Source organism: Taudactylus pleione, unplaced genomic scaffold, assembly GCF_031769625.1.
Source record: "Taudactylus pleione unplaced genomic scaffold, aTauple2 ptg000009l, whole genome shotgun sequence".
In the NCBI taxonomy this organism is placed as follows: Eukaryota; Metazoa; Chordata; class Amphibia; order Anura; family Myobatrachidae; genus Taudactylus; species Taudactylus pleione.
In genome coordinates this window covers 11,008,347-11,032,413 of record NW_028284412.1, presented here as the reverse complement: position 1 = coordinate 11,032,413, position 24,067 = coordinate 11,008,347, and the positions used below count along the sequence as shown (strand labels likewise).

Genomic DNA, 24,067 nt, shown 5'->3' with positions numbered 1-24,067 from the left:
CACCTGCTTGTATTTCACACTGAAGTGATCGCAGTGCTTGCGGCAGGGTATAGTCAACCTCAAGCGCTGCGAACGCATCCGATGGTGCTCGATGTACTGATGGTTACATACACTTCCTGGAGATGACGTGCGCAAGTGGGCATCTTAAGACAGGCTGGTGGGCGTCTGCATACACAAAGTGATCGCACTCCAACACATAGTGGGCATGCTTATGCCTTGCCGTGCGATCGTTTGCCTTGCTGGGCGTGCGCAGGATTTGCATAGGCTGGGTGCGAACTAACACATCTAGTGAGCAGGTCTGAATGAGCTCCACAATTCTCTCCCCCAGAGATCAGTGAACATATTCAAGAATGGTGACATGTTTGCACACTGATATGGAATAAGCAGTGTCCAAAAGCATTACTGCAGCACAAATGCACACACATACACATTACCCAAACAACACTACTGGAGCAAGTGGTTCAGGTTGTATCTTATTTTCTTTTCAGCAACCAACATTTCTCCTTTCCACTGGGCACAACGATCATTCTGCTCCCAATTATTTTTCTATTACACTTATTGCATTGAATTATTTAGGTTGGAGTTAATTAAACATCAATGAATAAGTTCAGTCCACCTATCTCGAATAGTAAAATAAGTGGGAAATATGAAAGCAGAACACTTTGCACTGAGGGCCTGATTCAGACCCGCTCGCAAGCGGGTCGATGGTGCCCTAGTGCGCATGCGCACGACGGAGGTAGCTCCGTCGTGCGCATGCGCGAGACCCGCATAGCGACAGCCAAGCTGTCGCTATGGGTCTTGCACCAAAGGGGGCGTGCTGTCGATGGTGAGTGATAGCACGCCCCCTTTGGTGGGCGTGCCGGGGGTGTTGCTGCCCAGATGGAGGCGTTCCCATGGGAACGCCTACCGTTTGGGGCCGGCCCCACTGACATCACTGATAGAGCCAAAAGCACTCCAGGGCTTGCGGCAGCGAGACCCTACCACAAGGGTCTCGTCGCAAGCCCGATGGTCGCGATGGTCTTGACCATCGCGACCATCATTTTGGTCGCGCGCATAAGCTGTGGGTGGTCACCCACAGCTATGCGAGCGGCCAGGAGGTCGCTCCATTTTTAGGTAGGAGGGCCCTGATTCAGAGCGAGCACTCTGGTCAGAGCGTCCGGCTCTGAATCAGGCCCAGAGTCTGTCTTTTCACTTCATGAATGTCATCTGTAATCACAGCATTTTGGTACTACGGCTTCCATGCTCCTAAGTGCATTATTATGGATCACTCCTGCATTCGCAGTTGCATTTTTGTTTGTACTGTACTAGTTTTAAAAAGCAGCAAGCTAAGGGCCTGATTCAGAGCTGCTCGTAAGCGGCCGCTCGTTCGCACCGAGCGATGTTCGCACAATTGCGCATACGTACGGCTCGTAATACGCATGCGCGAACCAGTCATTGCGGTCGAAATTCACGTGCTCGCAAAATAGCGAATGCCTGCTAATTTGAGTGACAGAATGAGGCGTTTGTGGGTGGTAACAGGGGAAGGTGCTTGAAAACGGGGAGTGGTGATCCGAACGCAGGCGTGCCAAAAGGTCAAAACGGGCGTTTTAAGGGTGTGCATAATTAACAAAGCAGCGTCATCGACCACGTCACTTGGTTGTTTCTTAGCCTGAACTGTTCGCATGATTGCGGTAGGAAAATCCTACCACAAGCACTGCGAGCAGTTCATTCACCTTTCGATGTACTCGATTAATCAAATAAATAGCGGAGATGACGTAGGATGCGAGCGGCCAGGGGGCGTTTTTTAAAAAAAAAAGAACGCATGTTTTGTTCGCTCGTTCAGACACAGAGGCGTTAACAGACCGCAAAGAGCGAATGGTCAATTTAAATAGCCAGCCCCTTTTTCTGGACGAGCGAGCGCAAATAGCGTCCGGCTCTGAATCAGGCCCTAAATTCATAATACACTGTACATTTGCTGTATCAGCCAGCACTGCCAAAAGAACAGTCAGCAATTTAACAAAGGCAGCTTATTTTATTAATGTCAAACCCTGCTCTTAATACGGCTTCAATAATGACTGAGTAGAAATGATTAATTTGTATGAAGTGAGAAAGTGATTATACAAAACTTTTGCTGCAGAGCATCTTGACAAGATATACGTTAAGCTGGGTACACACTAGAGCGGTGTGTAGCCGGATGTGGTTCCGTCCTTTATTACCATGCACGGCGCCACATGTTATATTGTCCAGTTGGCTGTGCAGCACAGCTGACTGGAAGATATCGCTAACTACCACAGCAGCGCGCAGATTGGCCGCACACACTCAGCAATCTGGCGGATATGTCATTCCGATTTGGCCAGAAACTACATATTGGGCCCATATCGCTCCAGTGTGTACCCAGCTATACAGTTACACACTGATGTGTTAAGAATAAAAATTATGGATATACTCTGTGACCTGCACAACTGTTGCCATGACTAATAGCTGTGTCCAGTGCCAGATTAAGGTCCACATGGGCCTGGAGCTGAAATTTAGGAAGGGCCTATTGTGTGCCTCTGCAGGGGGTGACAAGTGCTGGGCCGAAACCCATACAAACGAAAATGGGGGACATATAAACTACACACAGATCGGTCATAACTCATAATTCATGGCCTCTGTTACAAAGACTATCACAGTGACAGCCATATAATACAGAGCATCACAGTGACAGCCATATAATACAGAGCATCACAGTGACCACCATATAATACAGAGCATTACAGTAGACCACCATATAATACAGAGAGCATCGCGGTGAGTGCCATATAATACAGAGCATTACAGTGACCACCATATAATACAGAGCATTACAGTAGACCACCATATAATACAGAGAGCATCGCGGTGAGTGCCATATAATACAGTGCATCATTGCCCATCATATAATACACTAAGGGGCATATCCAATTAGCCGTGGGGTATCACCCGCGGCTAATTATTGCGTTGGTCGGGATTCAATTAGTGGGGATTCCACACGCAGGTGTCCCCTAGATCTGGTACGCGAGTCCTCGCTGTCAGACTTTACCTCGCACCTCATGTAGCTACGAGGTAAAATCCATGTGAAGCCGGCCTATTCGGGCTCGTGCGAGAGGGTATAACACACTGATTCCACAGTTCTCACGGAATCAGTGTGTTCTCACGCTTGACTCCCGTTTTAATGACGCGGGGAAAAAGCTATTTCATTGAATAGCTAATCCCAGCGTCGCGGGACTTTTGCCCGGCAATTAAACGCGGGTGAAACCCCGCGGCTAATTGGATATTCCCCTAAGCATCCAAGCGACCACCATACACTACAAAGAACATTGCCATGAGTGCCATATAATACAGAGCACACCAACGACCACCACAAAATACAGAGGACATCATAGCCATACACTCAGGGGCGTAGAGAGCCACGCCGGGTCCCGGTAAAGAGGGGGTGTGGCCTAATTTCAGAAGGCGTGGCCACGCCCCCTTGCAAAAAAATAGTGTTTTGCAGCGCGCGTGCCAGGGAGGGGGCGCTGTGAGCCCCTCAGCCCGGCGCAAAGCCAGTGGGGGGCGCGATCAGTGTGATCGCTCCCCCCTTCAGGCATAGGAGATTGCTGTGGCTGCTACTTAGCAGCTGCAAGCAATCTCCCGCTGCAGCCCAGCACAGGTAGGGAGGGAGGAAGTGAGGGGGGGCGGCGCCAGACCCGGGCCCCTGCCGGGCCCCTTTGGAAGCCCGGGCGCGGGTAAACTGTACCCGCTCCCCCCCCTCTCGGCGTCCCTGCATACACTATGGTCCCTGAAATGGGTTAAATCAGATAGCTAGCTGCTGGCAGATCTGTATAATGCAGCAAAGCCCTGTCTCCGCCTAACTATGCTTCACTCCCGCCTCCCTCCATACTGTTTGTACCGCAGCCAGTGTGTCACAACAGACACATTGGGCCTGCGGCTGTGCTGTAGTGCAGCAGAGCTGATTTAGGAGGCTGACACAGCTGCCGTCCACAGCCAGAATCCCAATACCCATAAAAGCTAACAGTGAGTAGTTTTCTATCCCTTACCCTAACCCACCCTCCCCGGTGCCTAAACCTAACCTCCCCCTCCCCGCACCCTAATCCTAACCCTCCCCGGGGCCTAACCCTAACCCTCCCCCTAGTGCCTAACCCTCCCACTGCACACCAATACTTACCTTTGGGATGCCGACGGTCGGGATACTGGTGCCGGGATCCCCACCTTTTGGGTTTTCGGCGCCAGTATTAAGACCGTCGGCATCCCGCACGCCGGGATGCCGACTACATCCCCATATATAGATATAGATATATATAGATATATATATATAGATATATATAGATATATAGACACACACATACATGGATAGATAGATAAAAACAGGAAGCATTCAAGTTGTTTTCAAATAAATTTAAAATGGTCCTTTATTAGGTTTCGAACATTTTGAGTCACCCTGTTATTACGGACAAGCAATGCATACATATACACACACATACATACATACATACGCAGTGTGTATATATATATATATATATATATATATATATGCAAATACACACACATATATACTGTGTATATATATATATATTTACACACACACAAACTAATACATACAGTACACATACACACACGTATACAGTATATTTTATATATATATATATATATATATATATATACACACACACACATACATACATACACAACTACACACATACATAGGTGCCAGACTTTACACACCAACCTGTGGGAAGGTAATTTGGTTGTGCATGCATGCTGGTTTTTTCTTATGGCTGGTGATGGCAGCAGCTCAGCCTCTGCGCTCCACCTGCAGGGCTGACTTTTCTCCATGTCTGTGCCCAGAACTCAGTTGCTGAGGGAGGCAGATAGGGGCACTGGGGGATGACCCTGGGACCAGAGCTTCTAGGGAACACACAGGGACGCTTTAGCACTACATGGGGGCGGGGCTTCATCGGCATGGGGGCGGGGCTTCGGACTGCATGCAGAGACTGCATGCATGCCCATGGGACGGAGCTTCAGAGTTCAGACGGTCTGGGGTGGAGCTTCGGAAGGACGATGTGGGGAGGGGGGACGGTGAATGATCGGTGCTCCGGATCCTTCAAGTGCAGCGCAGACAGTCTTGACAGGTAATTTTTTTTTTTTCCTATCAACACTGTCTGCACTGCAGGGGATGCTGTGGGCCTATTTTCAAGGTGGGCCTGGAGCTGTAGCTCCACCCGCCCCATTATTAATCCGGCCCTGGCTGTGTCATAGCATCTATGCATAAGGCACAAAAGAAGGAAGCTTATAAAAACAAAACAGCACAACATACATAAGAGGAGCATTTTAAATCACAGTAAAAATCCAAACTTCATCTACCACAACTTTTAGGAGCTATGAAATCTCAGCAAGGACGTCTGGGAATGATCACACACATCCCACATGAATCTAACTCAAGGAAAAATAGTCAAACAGAAAACTCAGGCCTCCTAGAAATTAGTCAATTAAAGTTTTAAAATGAGATTTCCATATTTTTAAATGTTTCTGTCCATCTTCCAAATACATAATCAAGGAGTCAGTGACAACTTACCATTTTCAGCTGCCCGTTTCAGGTTTTCTATCATGGTGTCATAATGGATCCTGCATAAGACCTTGTCCTCCACCAGGCCAAACTCTTCCCCCGTAGACAGCTGCCGTTTACAGGAGTAACATGCAAAGCAGGCTAAGTGGTAAGCATTCCCCCGGGCTCTTCGCACCCAGTCACTGGCGTAGATCTGTCTGCCACACCGCGCACACTTGGTACCAAACCGGCTGCAATAGAAGCAGAATAGTTTGTGATGCATGTTGTGTCCATGTGTTTTAGAGATTGTTTATAAAAGAAAAAAAAAAGAATGAAAATAAAACTAGTGTATAAACACCAAAACTCTATCAGAGCCAAGAGCACTCCCACTGACATCACTTGTGATGTCAGTGGGGCCAGCCCCAGACGGTAGGCGTTCCCATGGGAACGCCTCCGTCTGTGCAGCAACGCCCCCGGCACGCCCACCAAAAGGGGCGTGCTGTCACTCACCATCGATAGCATGCCCCTTTGTGTTTTACAGATTGTTTATAAAAGAGAAAAAAAAAAGAATGAAAATAAAACTAGTGTATAAACACCAAAACAACAACTTTTATATAAGTAGCATGAAGATAGAATGCACTGTTCTGTATTACATGGCATTCCGGTACAGCTTTATTTAAAAATATTGCGAGAATCAGTAATGCATATATTCCATATCTTCAAGAGACTAAGGTGAAATGTTATACCCTTCGATGGTCAAGACCATCACGACCATCGGGCTTGCGACGAGACCCTTGTGGTAGGGGCTCGTCTGCCGCAAGCCCTGGGGGGCTTTTGGCTCTATCAGAGCCGAGAGCACTCCCACTGACATCACTTGTGATGTCAGTGGGGCCGGCCCCAGACGGCAGGCGTTCCCATGGGAACGCCTCTGTCTGGCTAGCCACGCCCCAGGCACGCCCACCAAAGGGGGCTTGCTGTCACAATCGACAGCACGCCCCCTTTGTAGCGAGAACCATAGCGACGGCTTGCCCGTCGCTATCCGGGTCTCGCATATGCGCACGACGGAGCCGGGTCCGTCATGCACATGCGCACTGGCCCAACATCGACCCGCTTGCGAGCGCTCAGCGCTCGCGAGCGGGTCTGAATTAGGCCCTCTGTCCAAACCACACAAAGCCACACTGTTTATAGGACTGACAGGCACCAAATCTCGTAATCCAAGTCTTTTTTTTTTATTTGCCAAGCCAGGATCATGGATGCTAATCATTCTACATGGATCAAACAGGAGCCCCTAGTTTCAAATGAGGTGAGCAATAATTTGGTAAAGGTGGGAATATGTAGGAGAGCACTATGGCAAAGTGACCCCACGCTGCTGTAAAAGTGAAAACTTGAAAATAAAATGTAAATATGAAAAAAAGACATATATATATATATATCGATGTATCTCAAAATCAAACATAATCAATAAATATCTAAATCAATCCACGACATCACACAACCCACATATAAACAGATGAGAAAAAAAATTAAAATGTATTTAATAAATTTAGATAATTTGAATGTCATTTTCCTAGGATAATTTATAAACACTGGGCCTGATTCAGAGACGGTCACTCTGACAGAGCGCTTGCTCTGAATCAGGGCGTCTTTTTTTTTTATGGAGCGTCCTCCTGGCCGCTCGCATAGCTGTGGGTTGTCACCCACAGCTATTGCGAGCGGCCAGGATGATGGTCGCGATGGTCGAGACCATCGCGACCATCGGGCTTGCGACGAGAGAGTGGGGCCGCCCCCAAACGGCAAGCGTTCCCTTGGGAACGCCTCCGTTTGGGCAGCCACCCCCTCGGCTCGCCCATCAAACGAGGTGAGCTGTCACTCAGCATCGACAGTTCGCCCCCTTTGGTGCGAGACCCGGAGCGACGGATTGCCCATCGCTAGCCGGGTCTCGCGCATGCGCACAACGGAGCCACCATCGACCCGGTTGCGAGCGCTCAGCGTTTGCAACTGGGTCTGAATCAGGCCCACTGTTCTCTGATGAAACCACCAATTTAATATGGGCGGAGAAATGCATAAGGTCGGATTGCACCTTACCATCTCTGGTTATGTATTTATCTCTATCCACCTGGGAGGCTAAACACTGCTTCCTCGGAATGGACATCATAATATCCAGGTAGACCTGGGTCTTATTATCCTACTCCTTGGGTTTGGTATATGTAGTCAACATGTAATGAATTGACAATGGCATAATGTCGACAGTCAGCATCAGGGGCTTATTAAGAGAGGATGGGGCCCGTGGGCAGCCTTTATGTGGCCCCCATCTCTCTGGCAGTGCAGTAGACTGACTTTTAGCTAGAGTCTAATGCGTATGTGCAGGTCTCCGGGAACATGGCGCCTGAGCCTTATTTTCGGGGACATCATTATTGTGCATACACAAATAACTGGGAAATGGCCACCTAACCATTTTCCCGGAGATTAAAGTTTGCGGAACTGGACGACGCAGGACTCCGGAGAGGTAAGTATACTAATTATATGGGTGCAGGGTGTGCGGTGCGTAGCGCCTCTCCAGCTGACGTGGGACTTTGGAGAGGTAAGCATTTGAAAGTGTGCATGCGTGCAGGGTAGATACGCCCCTGAATAGAGTATAGATGGTAAGAAATGCATACACTAAAGGGGAGATGTAATGTAATAAGCCGTGGACAGTGCTAAAGTAGAGCGAGATAAAGTACTAACCAAACAGCTTCTAACTATTTTACTTTATCTCTTTCCAAGCTTTGATAAATCTCCCCCTAAATCACTCATGTAATTGACATATAATAACACATATACTAGCATAATAATATAATATAAAATGTAGGGCAACAAACATCCATTTCCTTTTTAAAACCAGTAAATTAGAGATTTCCAATCCAAATGTTATGTAAGATAAAATATTTCACATAAACAAAAGGATTATTTGGGTGTCTTTTTCTTTATTGTAATATTATATCACATACTTTTTTCACTGCTGAAAACTGCCTGCTGCCTCCTTCTCATAAGGTATAAAGAAATATAAGCCAATAAACGTAATATGCTAACTTCAAATATAGTCAGATGTGCAGCACATTAAGGGCCTGATTCAGAGCCGTTCGCTATTTGCGGTCGTTCGTTCAAAAACAAAGGGTGGCTATTCAAATGATCCGTTCGCAAATTGCAGTCTGTTCACACCTCTAAGTCTGAACGAGCGAGCAAAACATACGCTCGTTTATTTGATAAAAACGCCCCCTGGCCGCTCACACCATACGTCATGTCCGCTATTTATTAGATTAATCGAGTACATCGTACAGCGTATGAACTGCTCGCTATTCTTGTGGTTGGTTTTTTCAACCGCTATTTTGCGAGCAGTTCTGAGTTAAAAAAAACCAAGTGACGTAGTCAATGACGCTGCTGTATTAATTATGCACTCCCTTAAAACGCCCGTTTTGACCTTTAAGCACGCCTGCATTCGAATTCCACTCCCCGTTTTCAAACACCTTCCCCTGTTACCACCCACATACGCCTCATTCTGTCACTCAAAATAGCAGGCACTCGCTATATAGCGTACAAACGATTTTCGGCCGCACTGACTGGTTCGCGCATGCGTACTAAAAACCGTACGCATGCGCAGATGTGCGAACATCGCTCGGAACGAGCGTACGGCCTCTAGCGAGCGGCTCTGAATGAGGGCCTAAGTGTTATAGCTTTATGTCTATCTGCTCACCTACCTTCCTGCCAGTTTGGAGGCATGGCCATAATTGCCTACTCTCCCAGAACCTGCGGGAGGCTACCAATTTTTTAGGTAGCCCACCGCACCCCAGGAACAGTAGGCTCTTCTCCCGCATCCCACCAACTTCCTAGTGAAGTGAGCAGAATGCGAGGGTCTTATCGGGAATCTGTGGTGTGTGAAGAAGCGGTGGAGTTTAATGATGCATTTCTTTGATAATCTCATCAAATGGCCCTGCCCCCTATTCATGCGGGGCCTAATAACTCATATAGTTCAGCATCGTCCCATCACCGCCCACCTGCATTTCCTCTCTGGGCTTCTCCCGGAGGTAAGACGGTAAGTATGGGTATGACCCATTTATTTGCTCTACATAACAGAACAACAGTTATTGGGTGCTGCACCCATATGTAGGTGATTCGTGTAACAGCATAAAAGGGACTGCAAAAGTTGATAGAGGAGCGTTTGGCGCTGCCTCTTCTACAAGTCCCTGGGCACTGGGACCTGGAGCTTGCCAGAAACACAACTTAGTTCCAGCCTGTGCTAGAGCGAATGTACACCTCCCCCTGCACGTCTTTCTCCATGCTCCGTCCATTGTAACAGACGTGCCCTGAGTGAGACTTTATATACAGCCACAGAGACCCCAAAGTTCTACCACCTCTGCATAATTATTTACAGTGTGTGTATACTGGGCGCACCAGACTACCAGCATGCCCTATAACGATCCTGGCTACAGCTGGATATCTATGCAATCCTGTACTTGCTGTATATTACTGTTAACCCTGTGTTATCCTTGTACCTGTTTCTATCTGGTTAAAAAAACATTCCCTAGTTAAGTTGATCTGCTGTGTGGACTAACCTTTGCCACCTACCTTTGCCACCTACCATGGTAGTATCTGTCAATAAAAGGCAGGGTGGGTGAACCTAAAACATAGGGCCATTCCCCCTCAGTAATGCGGATATGCCTCCTTATTGTCGTTGTATGCCCTCCCCATTCTGACTCTGCCAATATAGAGGGAGGTCTGATGTGTGAAATGCCCTCATGCAAACAGTCTGTATGATCATTTGCAGGATGGGCACATGGAGGAGAATGGGCATGCTGGGAGGAGTAAAATTGTTATGAAGCCTTGCCTATTTTTATTATTGCTATCTTTTTTTTATATGGCTTATCTAATTGTCCTCAGTGCTGTACAGGGAAAATTACAAAAGTAGACATCGCCTGTACAATATAACCAGGGTCAAACAGACAGTACAAGAGGAAACAATCAAATAGTGACTAAAAGAGTGACAGTTATTAGCAGTAGCACTCAGTGATACAGTGCCCTGGGAAGGATTGGCAGAGCAACTGACTGTGAGTGGGAGGAAGTGCCTGGGAAACAAGTATTGTGCAGGGTGAGAACCAAGAGGGTGGTGAGTCCTGCTCATGAGAGCTTATGTCTATGAGAGTGGGGGGCATAACTAGGAAGCAATGAGGAGGGCTTTCAGAGGGTGTGAGCTAAGAGTATGAGGAGAGCAGGTTGGCTTGAATGAACAGGTGCATTTTCAGGGCATGCTTGGCCCAATGCAGGCTAGCCTACAGTCTGACAGAGCAGGGGAGTGAGTTCCAGGGGAAAGGAAGCAGCAAAGTAGAGGACCTGGATGCGCGAGTGGGAGGAGGTATCAGCACGGATCCTGGATGCGTGAGTGGGAGGAGGTATCAGCATGGAGGCAAAGTGACAATCAGGGGAATAATAGAGAGGGTGAGTGAGAGCGAGATGTAGCCGGCGATATAAGAGGAGGTGGAGAGACTGTGTGCTGTGAAACTGAGGGTGAGGAGCTAGAAGTAAATGTACAGGAGAAGGGGAACCAGTGAAGGAAAGGAGAGGTTGAAACTGAGCGAAGGGATAAGAAGATGAATTGAGCAGCAGCATTGAGGATAGATGTAAAAGTGAAAGGTGGGAGAAAGGAAGATAAGAGAGCAGGAGGTTTCAGGTGGCAGATGACTAGGGCATGAATCAGAGATAGTGTAGCCGCCATTGTCAGGAAGGGTTATCATTTCACCTTCTCCTTCTTTCCCCTAAAGTATTGCTTGTGCAAGACTGAATCGTGTTTTGTACGTCATGAGAGTTAAGAGACCATCAGGATTGTCATGGTTCAATGTATCACATTCTTATAATTCAGTACCTTTATTATATTAAAGAGCTGATTCATGATCATTTATGGATCCGTTACACATGCAGAAATACTAGTTTCCGCATGTTTTAGGTATTATTATTATTATCCTTTATTTATATGGCGCCACAAGGGTTCCGCGGCGCCTTACAAAGTACAGAAACAAATGAGCACACAAGACAACAGTTATTAACAGTACAGACAATGCAGGACAAGTACATGATTTATACACAATGCTGCATAATACCTAAATAAGCAGCAGGGTATCAGTAAGCAGTTTTAGGTGCTCGCAAGAGCTTACATTCTGAGGGGAGGGTCAGACAAACAAGGGTGACACAGATGGGCTAGATAGTAAGGAAGTAGCATAGAGTAGTGGGTAACGGGCCCATCATTATTAGGGTCCCAATGTGCCCCCCCCCTGTATTCAGCTAATTCTGAAAACTGAAAGTGTTTGGAGTTTGCCTGTGGGAACCTATGCCATCTGACATAGAGATTGACGTAAATGTGTTTTTTTGTGTAATAAATGCAATTCATTCTATGTGCACAAACAATACACCAGAGCCGGATTTAAACCTCACGGGGCCCTAGGCAGGATACCAGTTTGGGGCCCCCTCCCTCAAACTACCCTCATATCCTCTCCATCACAGCCCCTCTCAATCCCCCTCATTACAGTCACCTCCATCACATCTCCTCATATCCCCTCTTCCTAGCTCACTCATTCCCCCCCCCATGGAGCCCCTCACAGCCCAGAACCCCTCATCACAGCCCCTCACAGCACGGTTGATGCTAGATCCTATGTGGCTAAAGGACCTCTGTGACGTATCAACTATTTGACCGCTGCAGAAGGCTGGACCACTCCTGTGTTACCATCCACTAGGGCATAGAGGGGGAACAAATATTTGTGGCGAGCGTAGCGAGCCACCGTGCCTGAAGCGTGGTGAGCGCAGCGAGCCCACGGGGGGACACTTTTGGCCCCGCGTTCTCATACTTGCCCCTCCCCCTTTCAGCGTCCCCTGCAGCCCCCTATTCTAGTCATAACCCTCACAGCACCCCTCACCACAGCCCCAGTCATCACAGCCCCCCTCACTCCCCTTATCACAGCCCCCATATCGCTCTCATCACAGCCACTCCATCACATCTCAGTCTCTCTCATCGAAGCCCCCTCCATCACAGACCCCCCTCATAGCCCCCTCCATCATAGCCCCTCCTCATAGCCCCCTCCATCACAGCCTCTCCTCATAGCCCCCTCCATCACAGCCCCTCCTCATAGCCCCTCCATCACAGCCTCTCCTCATAGCCCCCTCCATCACAGCCTCTCCTCATAGCCCTCTCCATCACAGCCTCTCCTCATAGCCCCCTCAATCACAGCCTCTACGCATAGCCCCCTCCATCACAGCATCTCCTCATAGCCCCCTCCATCACAGCGCCCCACTTAGACTTACCTGGTCCTGGTGGCTCCAACAGCGGCAGCAGAAGACTGGCGGAGGGGGACAGGTCTTGCAGCGACGTCGGCGCCTGGAACCCTCCTGAGCACTGCAGCGCCTGCGCAGGCAGCTGCATCACAGTGATACAGTCTGCCCGGAGGTTCTCTGGGAGTGGAGGCGGGACCACGTGACGTCATGACGTCATGTGGTACTCGCGCAGTGCTCCTCTGGGAGTGCTGTAAGCAAGTAATTTTTTCGGGCAAAGGGGCCCGTCCATGGGTCCCGCCGGGCCCTAGGCGAGCGCCTAGGTTGCCTAGCAAGACATCCAGCCCTGATGTGCACAAACAATACAATTCATTCTATGTGCACAAACAATACAATTCGTTCTATGTGCACAAACAATACAATTCATTCTATGTGCACAAACAATACCACTCTTTATGTGTGCACAAACAATACAATTCATTCTATGTGCACAAACAATACAACTCTTTATGTGTGCACAAACAATACAATTCATTCTATGTGCACAAACAATACAACTCTTTATGTGTGCACAAACAATACAATTCATTCTATGTGCACAAACAATACAATTCATTCTATGTGCACAAACAATACAATTCGTTCTATGTGCACAAACAATACAATTCATTCTATGTGCACAAACAATACAACTCTTTATGTGTGCACAAACAATACAATTCTTTATGTGTGCACAAACAACACAATTCATTCTGTGTGCACAAACAATACAATTCATTCTGTGTGCACAAACAATACAATTCATTATATGTGCACAAACAACACAATTCATTCTATGTGCACAAACAATACAATTCATTCTATGTGCACAAACAATACAATTCATTCTATGCGCACAAACAATACAATTCATTCTATATGCACAAACAATACGATTCATTCTGTCTACTGTATGTGCATAAACAATACAATTAATTTTGTTTATGTGCACAAACAATTGTTACGTTTCCAGCAGTAAGTAGTTTCTGTTGCATTTTGAGCTTACGACTTGTTATGATTTGCAGGCGTCAGTGACGGTTCTAGGTGCGGGCTAACAGGGCCGTTGTCCGAAGCGCCGACACCTAGAGGGCGCCACTGAGTCCCCCCCCCCCCCGAAAAAAAAAACCTTGAAGGAAAATAAAAAATAAAAAAAAAATACGCCTGTCCCAAAACCGCCCCCCCAGCCGCCGCCGCCGGGAGGCTGCATTTGCCGGGCACCCTCTGATATTTGTTATCAGCAGGCAGCCGGCTCCCTCCCTGCAGCTGAAAGCTGGAGCTCACTTCTGAGCTCTGGCTTCCGGCAGAGAGAGTACTATGGGAGGGACGTCATGATGTCATGACGTTTCTCCCATAGATCCGAGGAGCCGCGGTCGAACCAGACGGCAGCAGCAGTGGCAGCAGGAGCAGGGCTAAAGGTAAGTATTGTGGGGTTTTTTTCAGTCGGAAGCACTGGGGGCACGATTATAGGGGCATTACTACTCGGGGGCATTATTACTGGGGGATGACTATAGTGGGCATTACTATTAGTGGGCACAACTACAGGAGGCATTATTTCTGGGGGCATTACTAATGGGGGCACTACTACTGGGGACATTACTACAGTGGGCATTACTATAGGGGGCATTACTAATGGGGGCAGTACTACTGGGGAGCATTACTAATGGGGGCACTACAATAGGGGGCATTACTTATGGGGGGATTACTCCTAGGGAGCATTAGTAGTGGGGGCTTTACTAATGGGGACACTACTATAGGGGGCACTACTATAGGGGGCATTACTAATGGGAGGATTACTACTGGGGGCTCTACTAATGGGGGCATTACTAATGGGGGGATTACTAATAGGGGGCATTACTACTGGGGGAACTACTATAAGGGACATTACTACTGGGGAGCATTACTAATGGGGGCATTACTACTGTGGGCACTACTAATGGGGGCATTACTACTGGGGAGCATTACTACTGTGGAGCTTTACTACTGGGGGAACTACTATAGGGGGCATTGCCACTGGGGGTACTACTAATGGGGGCACTGAATGGGGGCACCACTACTGGGGCCATTGTGTAAGGGGCACCACTGCTGTGGGCATTGTATTAGGGGCACTACTACTGTGGGTCTTGTGTATAAGGAACACTAATTTTGGCATTATGTAAAAGGGGCACCACTTTGTGTCATAACATTTGAATTGGGGATAATGTATTATAAAGGTAATTACTGTGGCACAAATACATGGCATTACTGCATGTGGCATAATGTGTTATACAGGTTATTACTGCATATAGCATAATGTGTTATACAGGGTATTACTGTGTGTCGCATAATGTGTTATAAAGGGCATTACTGCGTGTGGCATAATGTGTTATAAAGGGCATTACTGCGTGTGGTATAATGTGTTATAAAGGGCATTACTGCGTGTGGCATAGTGTGTTATAAAGGGCATTACTGCGTGTGGCATAATGTGTTATACGTGGCATTACTGCATGTGGCATAGTGTGTTATAAAGGGCATTACTGCGTGTGGCATAATGTGTTATACAGGGCATTACTGCATGTGGCATAGTGTATTATAAAGGGCATTACTGCATGTGGCATAATGTGTTATAAAGGGCATTACTGCGTGTGGTATAATGTGTTATAAAGGGCATTACTGTGTGCGGCATAATGTGTTATACAGGGCATTACTGCATGTGGCATAGTGTGTTATACAGGGCATTACTGCATGTGGCATAGTGTGTTATACAGGGCATTACTGCGTGTGGCATAATGTTATGTTATCTAAAAAAAAGTTATTTCTTTCTTTTTTTTTTTTTTTGGGGGGGGGGGGTGGGGGGGTTTGGGGGCGCAACTGAGAACTTTTGCCCTGAGCTCCACAATGTCTAGAACCGGCCCTGAGGGGCGTGCAAGCTTAGACCAGGTGCATTTAGGGAATGTTCCCAGAAAGGCAGCCCATACAGACCACAACAGATACACATATGTGCTTATCCTGTCAGAGGGTTTGTAACTTGCAGGTGCTTCACCCATGTGGAAGATACGCTCTGGCGCTGTTGACGATCAACAGTCGCTTTTAATTGGCTGAGTGCATCTTGATCACTCCCATTGATACTCTTTGTGGCTGCTGCAGACTGTTTGCATGTTTATCTTTGTATTTGGTCAGGAGCAGATTGTAACGTGCTACAGAATATGTAATTCTATAAGTACATGTTAATAAATGTTACTAAAACTCCTCTTTCATTTCTTAAAGCAGAAAACAATGGATGTTTGCATTAAATGAAACTTATTTAACAAATAATTATATTTATTTTGTTTTTGCAAACCATATTTAATTGTGTTTTACAGACTACTATTTACTATTACTATATAGTATTAATAAAAGTGTCTAGACACAGGCTACTGTTCAGTATGTTTTGTGGACATTCATCATGTCGAGATGATTAGAATGTTGAGAAAAAGTGGTCCTCCTAGTGGTGCGGCACTGACTTACCTGGGTTCCAGCTCTGGCAGTGTAGCAGTGACTTCTGGTCCAGCGATATCAGCTGAAGGGGAGTTCCAGCGGAGTCATCTGATCCAGCAGTTCAGACGGTGGACCCTGTAACACTTGATCCTAAACCTCCCTCCACAGTCTAATCCTAACCCTAATGTCAGCATTTGGCAGAATGTTGATTTTTCAATGTCGATATAATATATGTTGACAAAGGGCTGTATTGAATTAGGTGCGAAAATTTGCATTTGGCGAAAAGCGTTCGTGGGTGCGAACTTTTTGCACATAAGTGCATATCACGCTATCCAATTGCCGGAGTGTTCTCTATTTTTGGCTAAAATGTGGGGAATTGGTTCAGGACCCTTTGGACACCCCCCAAATGACTAATTAGGCAAAAATAATTTTTTAATTAGCTTAATTCCCCTAATAATGACATATCAGTTTTGGAGTGAAAAAGTAACAAGTGGAAAATGGGTATAAATTACTGGGACAGGTATTTTTGGGGGCTGTATGGATGGAATAGGTGCTTTTAGGATTGCAGGAGGCTGCAGCAGGTGTATTTTTTAAAAAAAAAATTAAATCTGCACTTTATAGACACAAAAATATACTAGTACCCATTTTAATGTACCCCCAATTTAACTACAGGAATTATTTTTACCCCCAGAAATCGCTTTTTGTAATTTTTTCACACTTATGCAAATATGATTATAACAACCATTTGACTCAATTTAAGAACCCAAAATACTTTTAAATATGGCTATTAATACACTTCTATATTGATTTCCAGTGTCAGTTGGGCTTTATATGGGGTACAGACTGATTTCCGAAAAATGCGCTGTACTTTTCGCTAGTTTTACCATACTGAATTATCGCACATATGCGCTTTCACGTGTTTTGCAATTGGATAGGGCAAAAAGTGGGAGCACGCATTGCGAAAATATGCGTAAATATCTCATCAAAACTGGCGTATGGGGTGAAAACTTCGCCCTGCGAACGCTTTTCTCCAAATGCGACTTTTCGCACCTAAATGAATACGGCCCATAGTGGTGTCGACATGGTGACTGCATCCTCTTATGCATATGATACTTCATTAAAATACTATATTGAAAGTGGGTGCTGTAAGTGCTGTCATCTACTGGTGTAAACAAAGCACATAAACTACTGTTTTCTCCTGGCGTACAACTGGCACACATGCTAGCCTTGCAAAGCAGGACATATCTAGAGATGCCACCAGCTCTGCAAGCTGCGCAAATTGCAACTCTATTTGTGGCACTTCATGTGGGTAGGTTTATTTGAGCATGTTCACAGCAATAATAGAACAGACATTTGCAGATTATCCCACATTTGTATCAGAGATAAAACTGGAATAAAAACATTGAGTGTCTGTACTTCATATGATAGAATACTAAAACAAACAAATAATTACGAAGCCTGCTCATTAATTTTAGCAGACATTTAAATTACACTTAATGTCCCTATGTTTATTTAGTTTTGTAATTTCATGCTGGCACAAAGTACGCAGGTTTTGTTTTAGTCTTCAGAAAAATATAAAAAATAATTAATTATACAAGAGAGCTGTTTAGTCCATTTTGAAAACTCAAAAGATTCTTAACTAATTTTACTTTAGGTATACAACACATACAGTAATTACTCTATTATATTATTTCTGTATAGTTTATCTTGGCCTGATTCAGCAAGGTTTGCTATTCTGCTAATACGCATGCAACTCAGTTGCTAATATCAGCGGTGATATGCAAATAACTGCATTTGTATTGCGATCGCAGCCTAACATAAGGACGCTGACTTCCCCTTACTCAAATCCGTATACTTTGGCAACATAGTGAAATAATCGGTAACATCGAGTAACATCAGACCCGTACGCACAGTTAAGGCAGGTCAGACCTCAATCAGGAACTGCTAACTACTATGCTATGAGGCCTCAAGCTGCGTATGGTATCGCAGTTGGTAATTAATGCACGCCCCTGAATCACCATTGAAACGCACTGGCACGTCTGTGTTCACCTGACCAATCACTCTGCAATGGGTCTGCATCGGTGCTGCGATCGCAGCTCCGATCGCAGCGTCTGGTTCGCACACGCGCACTGCAATGCATACGCATGCACAGTACGCAACAATCGGCCGATTGCATGCATATTAGCAACTGCGATCCTTGCTGAATCAGGCCCTCTGTACACTTACAATGTTATTTACTAGACACAAAGGAGCTAATGCAGATTTGAATGCAAGTCCGTTTGCAGAGGGTATCTTGCATTCTTTTTCACTCTGCACATGTCCGGCACCAAGCATATGTATTTCCACTTGCAACTAAAGGGGCGCCACTATGCTATAACTGACCGTAGGTAAATCCATAGAGGATATGCTGGAGGTGTCGGGGTCATGAATGATGTGGCAAAGTGGGTGGTGCAGAGGGCTTAGCACCATAAATGGTTCATCGTGGCCCCACCCACTATACAAATACGCATTTCCCAGCCTTGGAAAGCGGGGGCAGGGTTATGATTATGCAAATCAGTGCAAATCTCGTCATTAAGCTGCACGGACTTCGCACGGGAAGTGTGGCACGGGTTCCGGGATACTTGCTTACTCTTCCCAGTTTTGACCATTCAATATGAAAGCATTTATGGTCGACTTGATTTCAACTCTGCAAAAAGTGCACAAGTGCAGGTTGGTAGATAAACCAGAGAAGCGTTCTTTGCAACAGCAGTGCAATTCCAATGAGCAAGACCACTGGAAATAATAACCATTCTGACAAGATGTCCTAGCTCTTAGAGGTTTATTTACTAAGCTTTGTTATGAGATAAAGTGAACGGAGATAAAGTACCAGCCAATCAGCTCCTAACTGTCATTTTTCAAACACAGCCTGTGAAACGGCAGTTAGGAGCTGATTGGCTGGTACCTTACCCAGGGGAGTAGCGAGGGTGGTTCCAGTGGAGCATGAGCTCCGGGCGCCAAAATGGACAGAGGGCGCCATTCAGGTTTCCGGAATTCATGGGGCTCTGCACAGTATAGCGGCCGCCTGTTAGTGTTATCTCGTTTTGTTTGCTCTATTTCCTAAATAAGTTATGGATCTGAGATCTGTTTCTACATTTCATGCTCCCTCAAGCTGCCCAGATTGCCGGCCCTCCGGCCCTCCCTCCTGTGTGATCATCTTCTGTCACCTCCCCTTTCCTGTCAGACTGATTATATTCACTTCTCACCTCTTTAATTCCCTCCCCTATCTACCATGTGATCGGCTCTTTTCCCCTCTCCGCTCCTTTCTTTTTGGTTTCTGTCACCAGCCCTCTCCTCTCCTTTTCTTATTGGCTTCTGTCACCACCCCTCTCCTCTCCTTTTCTTATTGGCTTCTGTCACCACCCCTCTCCTCTCCTTTTCTTATTGGCTTCTGTCACCACCCCTCTCCTCTCCTTTTCTTATTGGCTTCTGTCACCACCCCTCTCCTCTCCTTTTCTTATTGGCTTCTGTCACCACCCCTCTCCTCTCCTTTTCTTATTGGCAGGTGTGAGTTTAAAAAAAGTCCCTGCTTTGCTATGTAAAGTAATGAGGTGTTCCTAGGCATGACCACAAAGTGTTATTTGAAAGGTCTTTTATAAAATACTGTATTAGGAGACCTGAAATAATGGTGGTAGACATAACATGATTAGTAGTGCTCACATTAATATAGGTGCAATGTATATTTGCTAAGTATAAGCATAGCTGAGAAAGGAGCTTCCCATAGGTGTTCCCACTCCAGTGAAAAGTGCTTGTGGCTGTAATTGCAGTAATAAGCTGTGCACCCTGTGGAATTTCACTGTAGCACATGTATTCTGTCAATTTAAGTTAAATAATCAGAATATATAATACAATCTGCTCTATTGACTAATAATAATGATGCAAATGAGATAAAAGTCAGATCCTAGGTGCTATACATAAATAAAGCAGTGTCAAAGCAGCTACCCCTTAATGTCAGATACTGCATCACCGAAGCATTCTATTCCCCCAATGGGACCTCAATGCCCAGCGTGATACTGCCACTGTTTGCTGTTTTCTCTTCATTTCAGTATTCCCCCACAGGCTGGCCATACCCCACTGGCACAGTTAAGTACAGGGAGGGGGGGGGGAATAGGGGGCGCTACGACATGCACTTTCTCCAGGTGCCATGGTTCCACGCTACTCCTCTGACCTTACCTCTGTTCACTTTATCTCCTAACAAAGCTCAGTAAATAGACCCCTGTGTCTATAGCTAGTGTTATACTGTATTACAACCGACAACCAACTGTACTTTTATGCTATTTCTACTGGGAATGCAGTGTACCGTGGGCCTGATTCAGAGATGGATGGTATTGTACAGCCAGGCAGAAGCAGCTGTGCAATACTGTCCAACAAAATGTAAATGCAGAATTTTTACAAAAAAGAAATGTGTCTAATAGCGCTTATTGTTGAAACCTATTAGAATAGAATAATGGATAGATTACCCAAAGTGTGAAAAACAATCTCATTTATTACACACTTAAAATGAACACAATTAAAAATGTATCACATACAATGTCAAATTTTGTATACCAATACTGGCACATAAGATTGGGATTCCAGAAAGAGCCTCTCACCAGAATAAGGTGCTGTGGTGGGCAAGTGCTAGTTACCAATAAAGGGTCCCGGGCCTCAATAGCTCGGCACCACCGCAGCGAGCTTTAACAATCCCAGGATAACTGGATTCCCAAATTTCAAGTTCCTTCTTATTCCACAAAACACCTCCTGCAACGCGTTTCGGATCTTTAGAGATCCTTCCTCAGGCAAAGGTGGCTTGTGGTGTGGACATAGGGCCTGATTCAGAGCCACTCGTAAGCGGCAGCTCGTTCGCTCCGAGCGATGTTTGCCCAACTGCGCATGCGTACGGATCGTTATACGCATGCGCGAACCAGTCAGTGCGGTCGAAATTCATGTGCTCGCAAAATAGCGAATGCCTGCTAATTTGAGTGTCAGAATGAGGCGTATGTGGGTGGTAACAGGGGAAGGTGCTTGAAAACGGGGAGTGGAAATCCGATCGCAGGCGTGCTTAAAGGTCAAAACGGGCGTTTTAAGGGAGTGCATAATTAATCCAGCAGCGTCATTGACCACGTCACTTGGTTTTTTTTAACTCAGAACTGCTCGCAAAATAGTGGTTGAAAAAACCAACCATAAGAATAGCGAGCAGTTCATATGCTGGTCGATGTACTCGATTAATGTAATAAATAGCGGACATGACGTATGGTGCGAGCGGCCAGGGGGCGTATTTTCCAAATTTACGTTCGCATGTTTTGCTCGCTCGTTCAGACCTAGAGGCATGAACAGACTGCAAAGTGCGAACGGTTCATTTGAATAGCCACCCCTTTTTAGAAAACGAACGACCGCAAATAGCGAGCGGCTCTGAATGAGGGCCATAGTGTCTAATTTATACCCTCTAATAGTTCCTCATTGGTCATCCAATTCCCGCTGGAATGCGGGCACACGCGGCGATTACTTCACTTCCGGTGTTTACCGGAAGTCATCTGCGTTCCACTGATTACAACTTCCTCTATAACCGGAAGTTGTATGCGTTCCATAGCGCGGAAGTTGTTTTATTCATTCTGGTTTCACTAGCGAATGAATTGGACTTCAATCGCCACCATTTTGTAAGAGATTTCTTTATTATCCAGCCGGATGTTGTACTGACATTCTTACTTCACTAGGGGATGGGTTGGGCTTCAATCGCCGCCATTTTGGAAGAGATTCCCCTGCCATCCAACCGGATCACTCCCACATCAATGCTATAAAATTTTCCTTTAAAATTCATATATCCTTGATCTAAAATTATGTTCCGCTGGTATATAAATACCTATGCCATACTTGGTCATCCGGCATTGTCCATCCCTCTCCCAGCGGAACATTTTTCCAGTAAATTGGAGGACATATAAAAAAATAGAAAAAGAAATAGTTAGTAAAAATATATAAGAATAAAAAACAATTTAAAACAAGTGCTCAATGTTAATCTGAAAACCATTTGAGCTCGAAATTGTAATTGTTTTTTATCCTTACTTGTTTTAACATTGAGTACTGGCTTTTAGATTAACATTGAGCACTTGTTTTAAATTGTTTACAGATCGCAGATGACTTCGGGTAAACACCGGAAGTGAAGTAATCGCCGCGTGTACCCGCATTCCAGCGGGAATTGGATGACCAATGAGGTACTATTAGAGGGTATAAATTAGACACTATGTCCACACCACAAGCCACCTTTGCCTGAGAAAAGATCTCTAAAGATCCGAAACACGTTGCAGGCGGTGTTTTGTGGAATAAGAAGGAACTTGAAATTTGGGAATACAGTTATCCTGGGATTGTTAAAGCTCCCTGCAGTGGTGCCGAGCTATTGAGGCTCGGGACCCTTTATTGGTAACTAGCACTTGCCCACCGCAGCACCTTATTCTGTTGAGAGGCTCTTTCTGGAATCCCAATCTTGTGTGCCAGTATTGGTATACAAAATTTGACATTGTATGTGATACATTTTTAATTGTGTTCATTTTAAGTGTGTAATAAATTAGATTGTTTTTCACACTTTGGGTAATCTATCCATTATCCTATTCTAATAGGTTTCAACAATAAGCGCTATTAGACACACTTCTTTTTGGTAAAAATTCTGCTTTGGAAGTTTGGTATTACTTCTATTTTTGTGTTGTCTACAGCTGCAGGATTGTTTTTTGCGCAAATTAGCTTAACTCATTTTATTGATCAAAAATGTAAATGCAGCAAAACACCTCCTTGCTGCATTTGCGATCTGAGTGCAGCGTCCGTAGACACTGCCTTGGGTTACCATCACAGCCAAAATAACCAACACATGCACCTTTCTACCAAAGCTTGCCTTTTTTGTAGCACAGTCTTGCAAAAATTGGGACTTTTAAAATATATCCCTGAATTCATTAGAAAAGTGTGATGGGCAACACATCATTTCCTGTTACATGATGCAGGAAGTGACAATTATATTTCCCTACATTCTATTTACAATTAATCCAAGCTCTTTCTATCAGAAACCAACTCTGAACTACACTTTGAGCTACAAGTAAAGTTGGGTACACACTACATGGTGTATCGTACGATATATCACTCCAACGCGATTGAAGCAATATAATGTACACATCATATACAACACATCAGATCATGCAATGTCTATGGTGCGCGCGATGTATCACTATATCACTGGGTCGCACCATCACATGGTGTGTATGTGTACCAAGCTTAAAGCATATTTTTCTTCTTACAGATACTGAACCATAGCCTAGAAAATGTTACTACTCAAATATTCATAGTCTTTTGTTTATATAGTTTTTTTTTCACTTATGTGAACAATAGATTATATAAATTGACCATCTCTAGAAAGCTGCAAAAGATTGTTCTATTCCATTCACCAGATGTATTGATACCGTGAGCATTTCTCATTCTTAGAAACCAGGAAAAGCCCACACATTTTTAATTTGTTTGAACTCTTCTTTCTAAGACATATGCAACAATTAAGGCAATAATTTCCTGCAGGAGCTGTATGCCCCTTTTCCCCTTACCTGCACCACTGGGGGCAAACACAAAACCACAGGTTGTATTTACTAGTTTGTACACTCACGTGAAGGTTTAATTTTTTTTAAAGAGAATATTTCAACAAAAACAAATATAGGTTATATCATTAAGCATGCATGGAATCCTGAATATCTGTTTTTT

General features: G+C 45.4%; 1 protein-coding gene across 2 annotated transcripts in view; it reads right to left on the bottom strand.

The window, feature by feature from the left end:
• The window catches only part of LHX6 (LIM homeobox 6), a 178,001-nt gene that overhangs the window by 17,958 nt on the left and 135,976 nt on the right, over nt 1-24,067 (bottom strand). Inside the window, exon 4 of one of the 2 annotated variants that reach the window (XM_088466651.1) lies at nt 5,573-5,793. In XM_088466651.1, the coding sequence (XP_088322777.1) occupies nt 5,573-5,793 (221 nt within the window). Of the gene's footprint in view, nt 1-4,726; nt 4,891-5,572; nt 5,794-24,067 lie in introns of those variants that run through there. The other variant, XM_088466658.1, reaches the window with a different exon arrangement.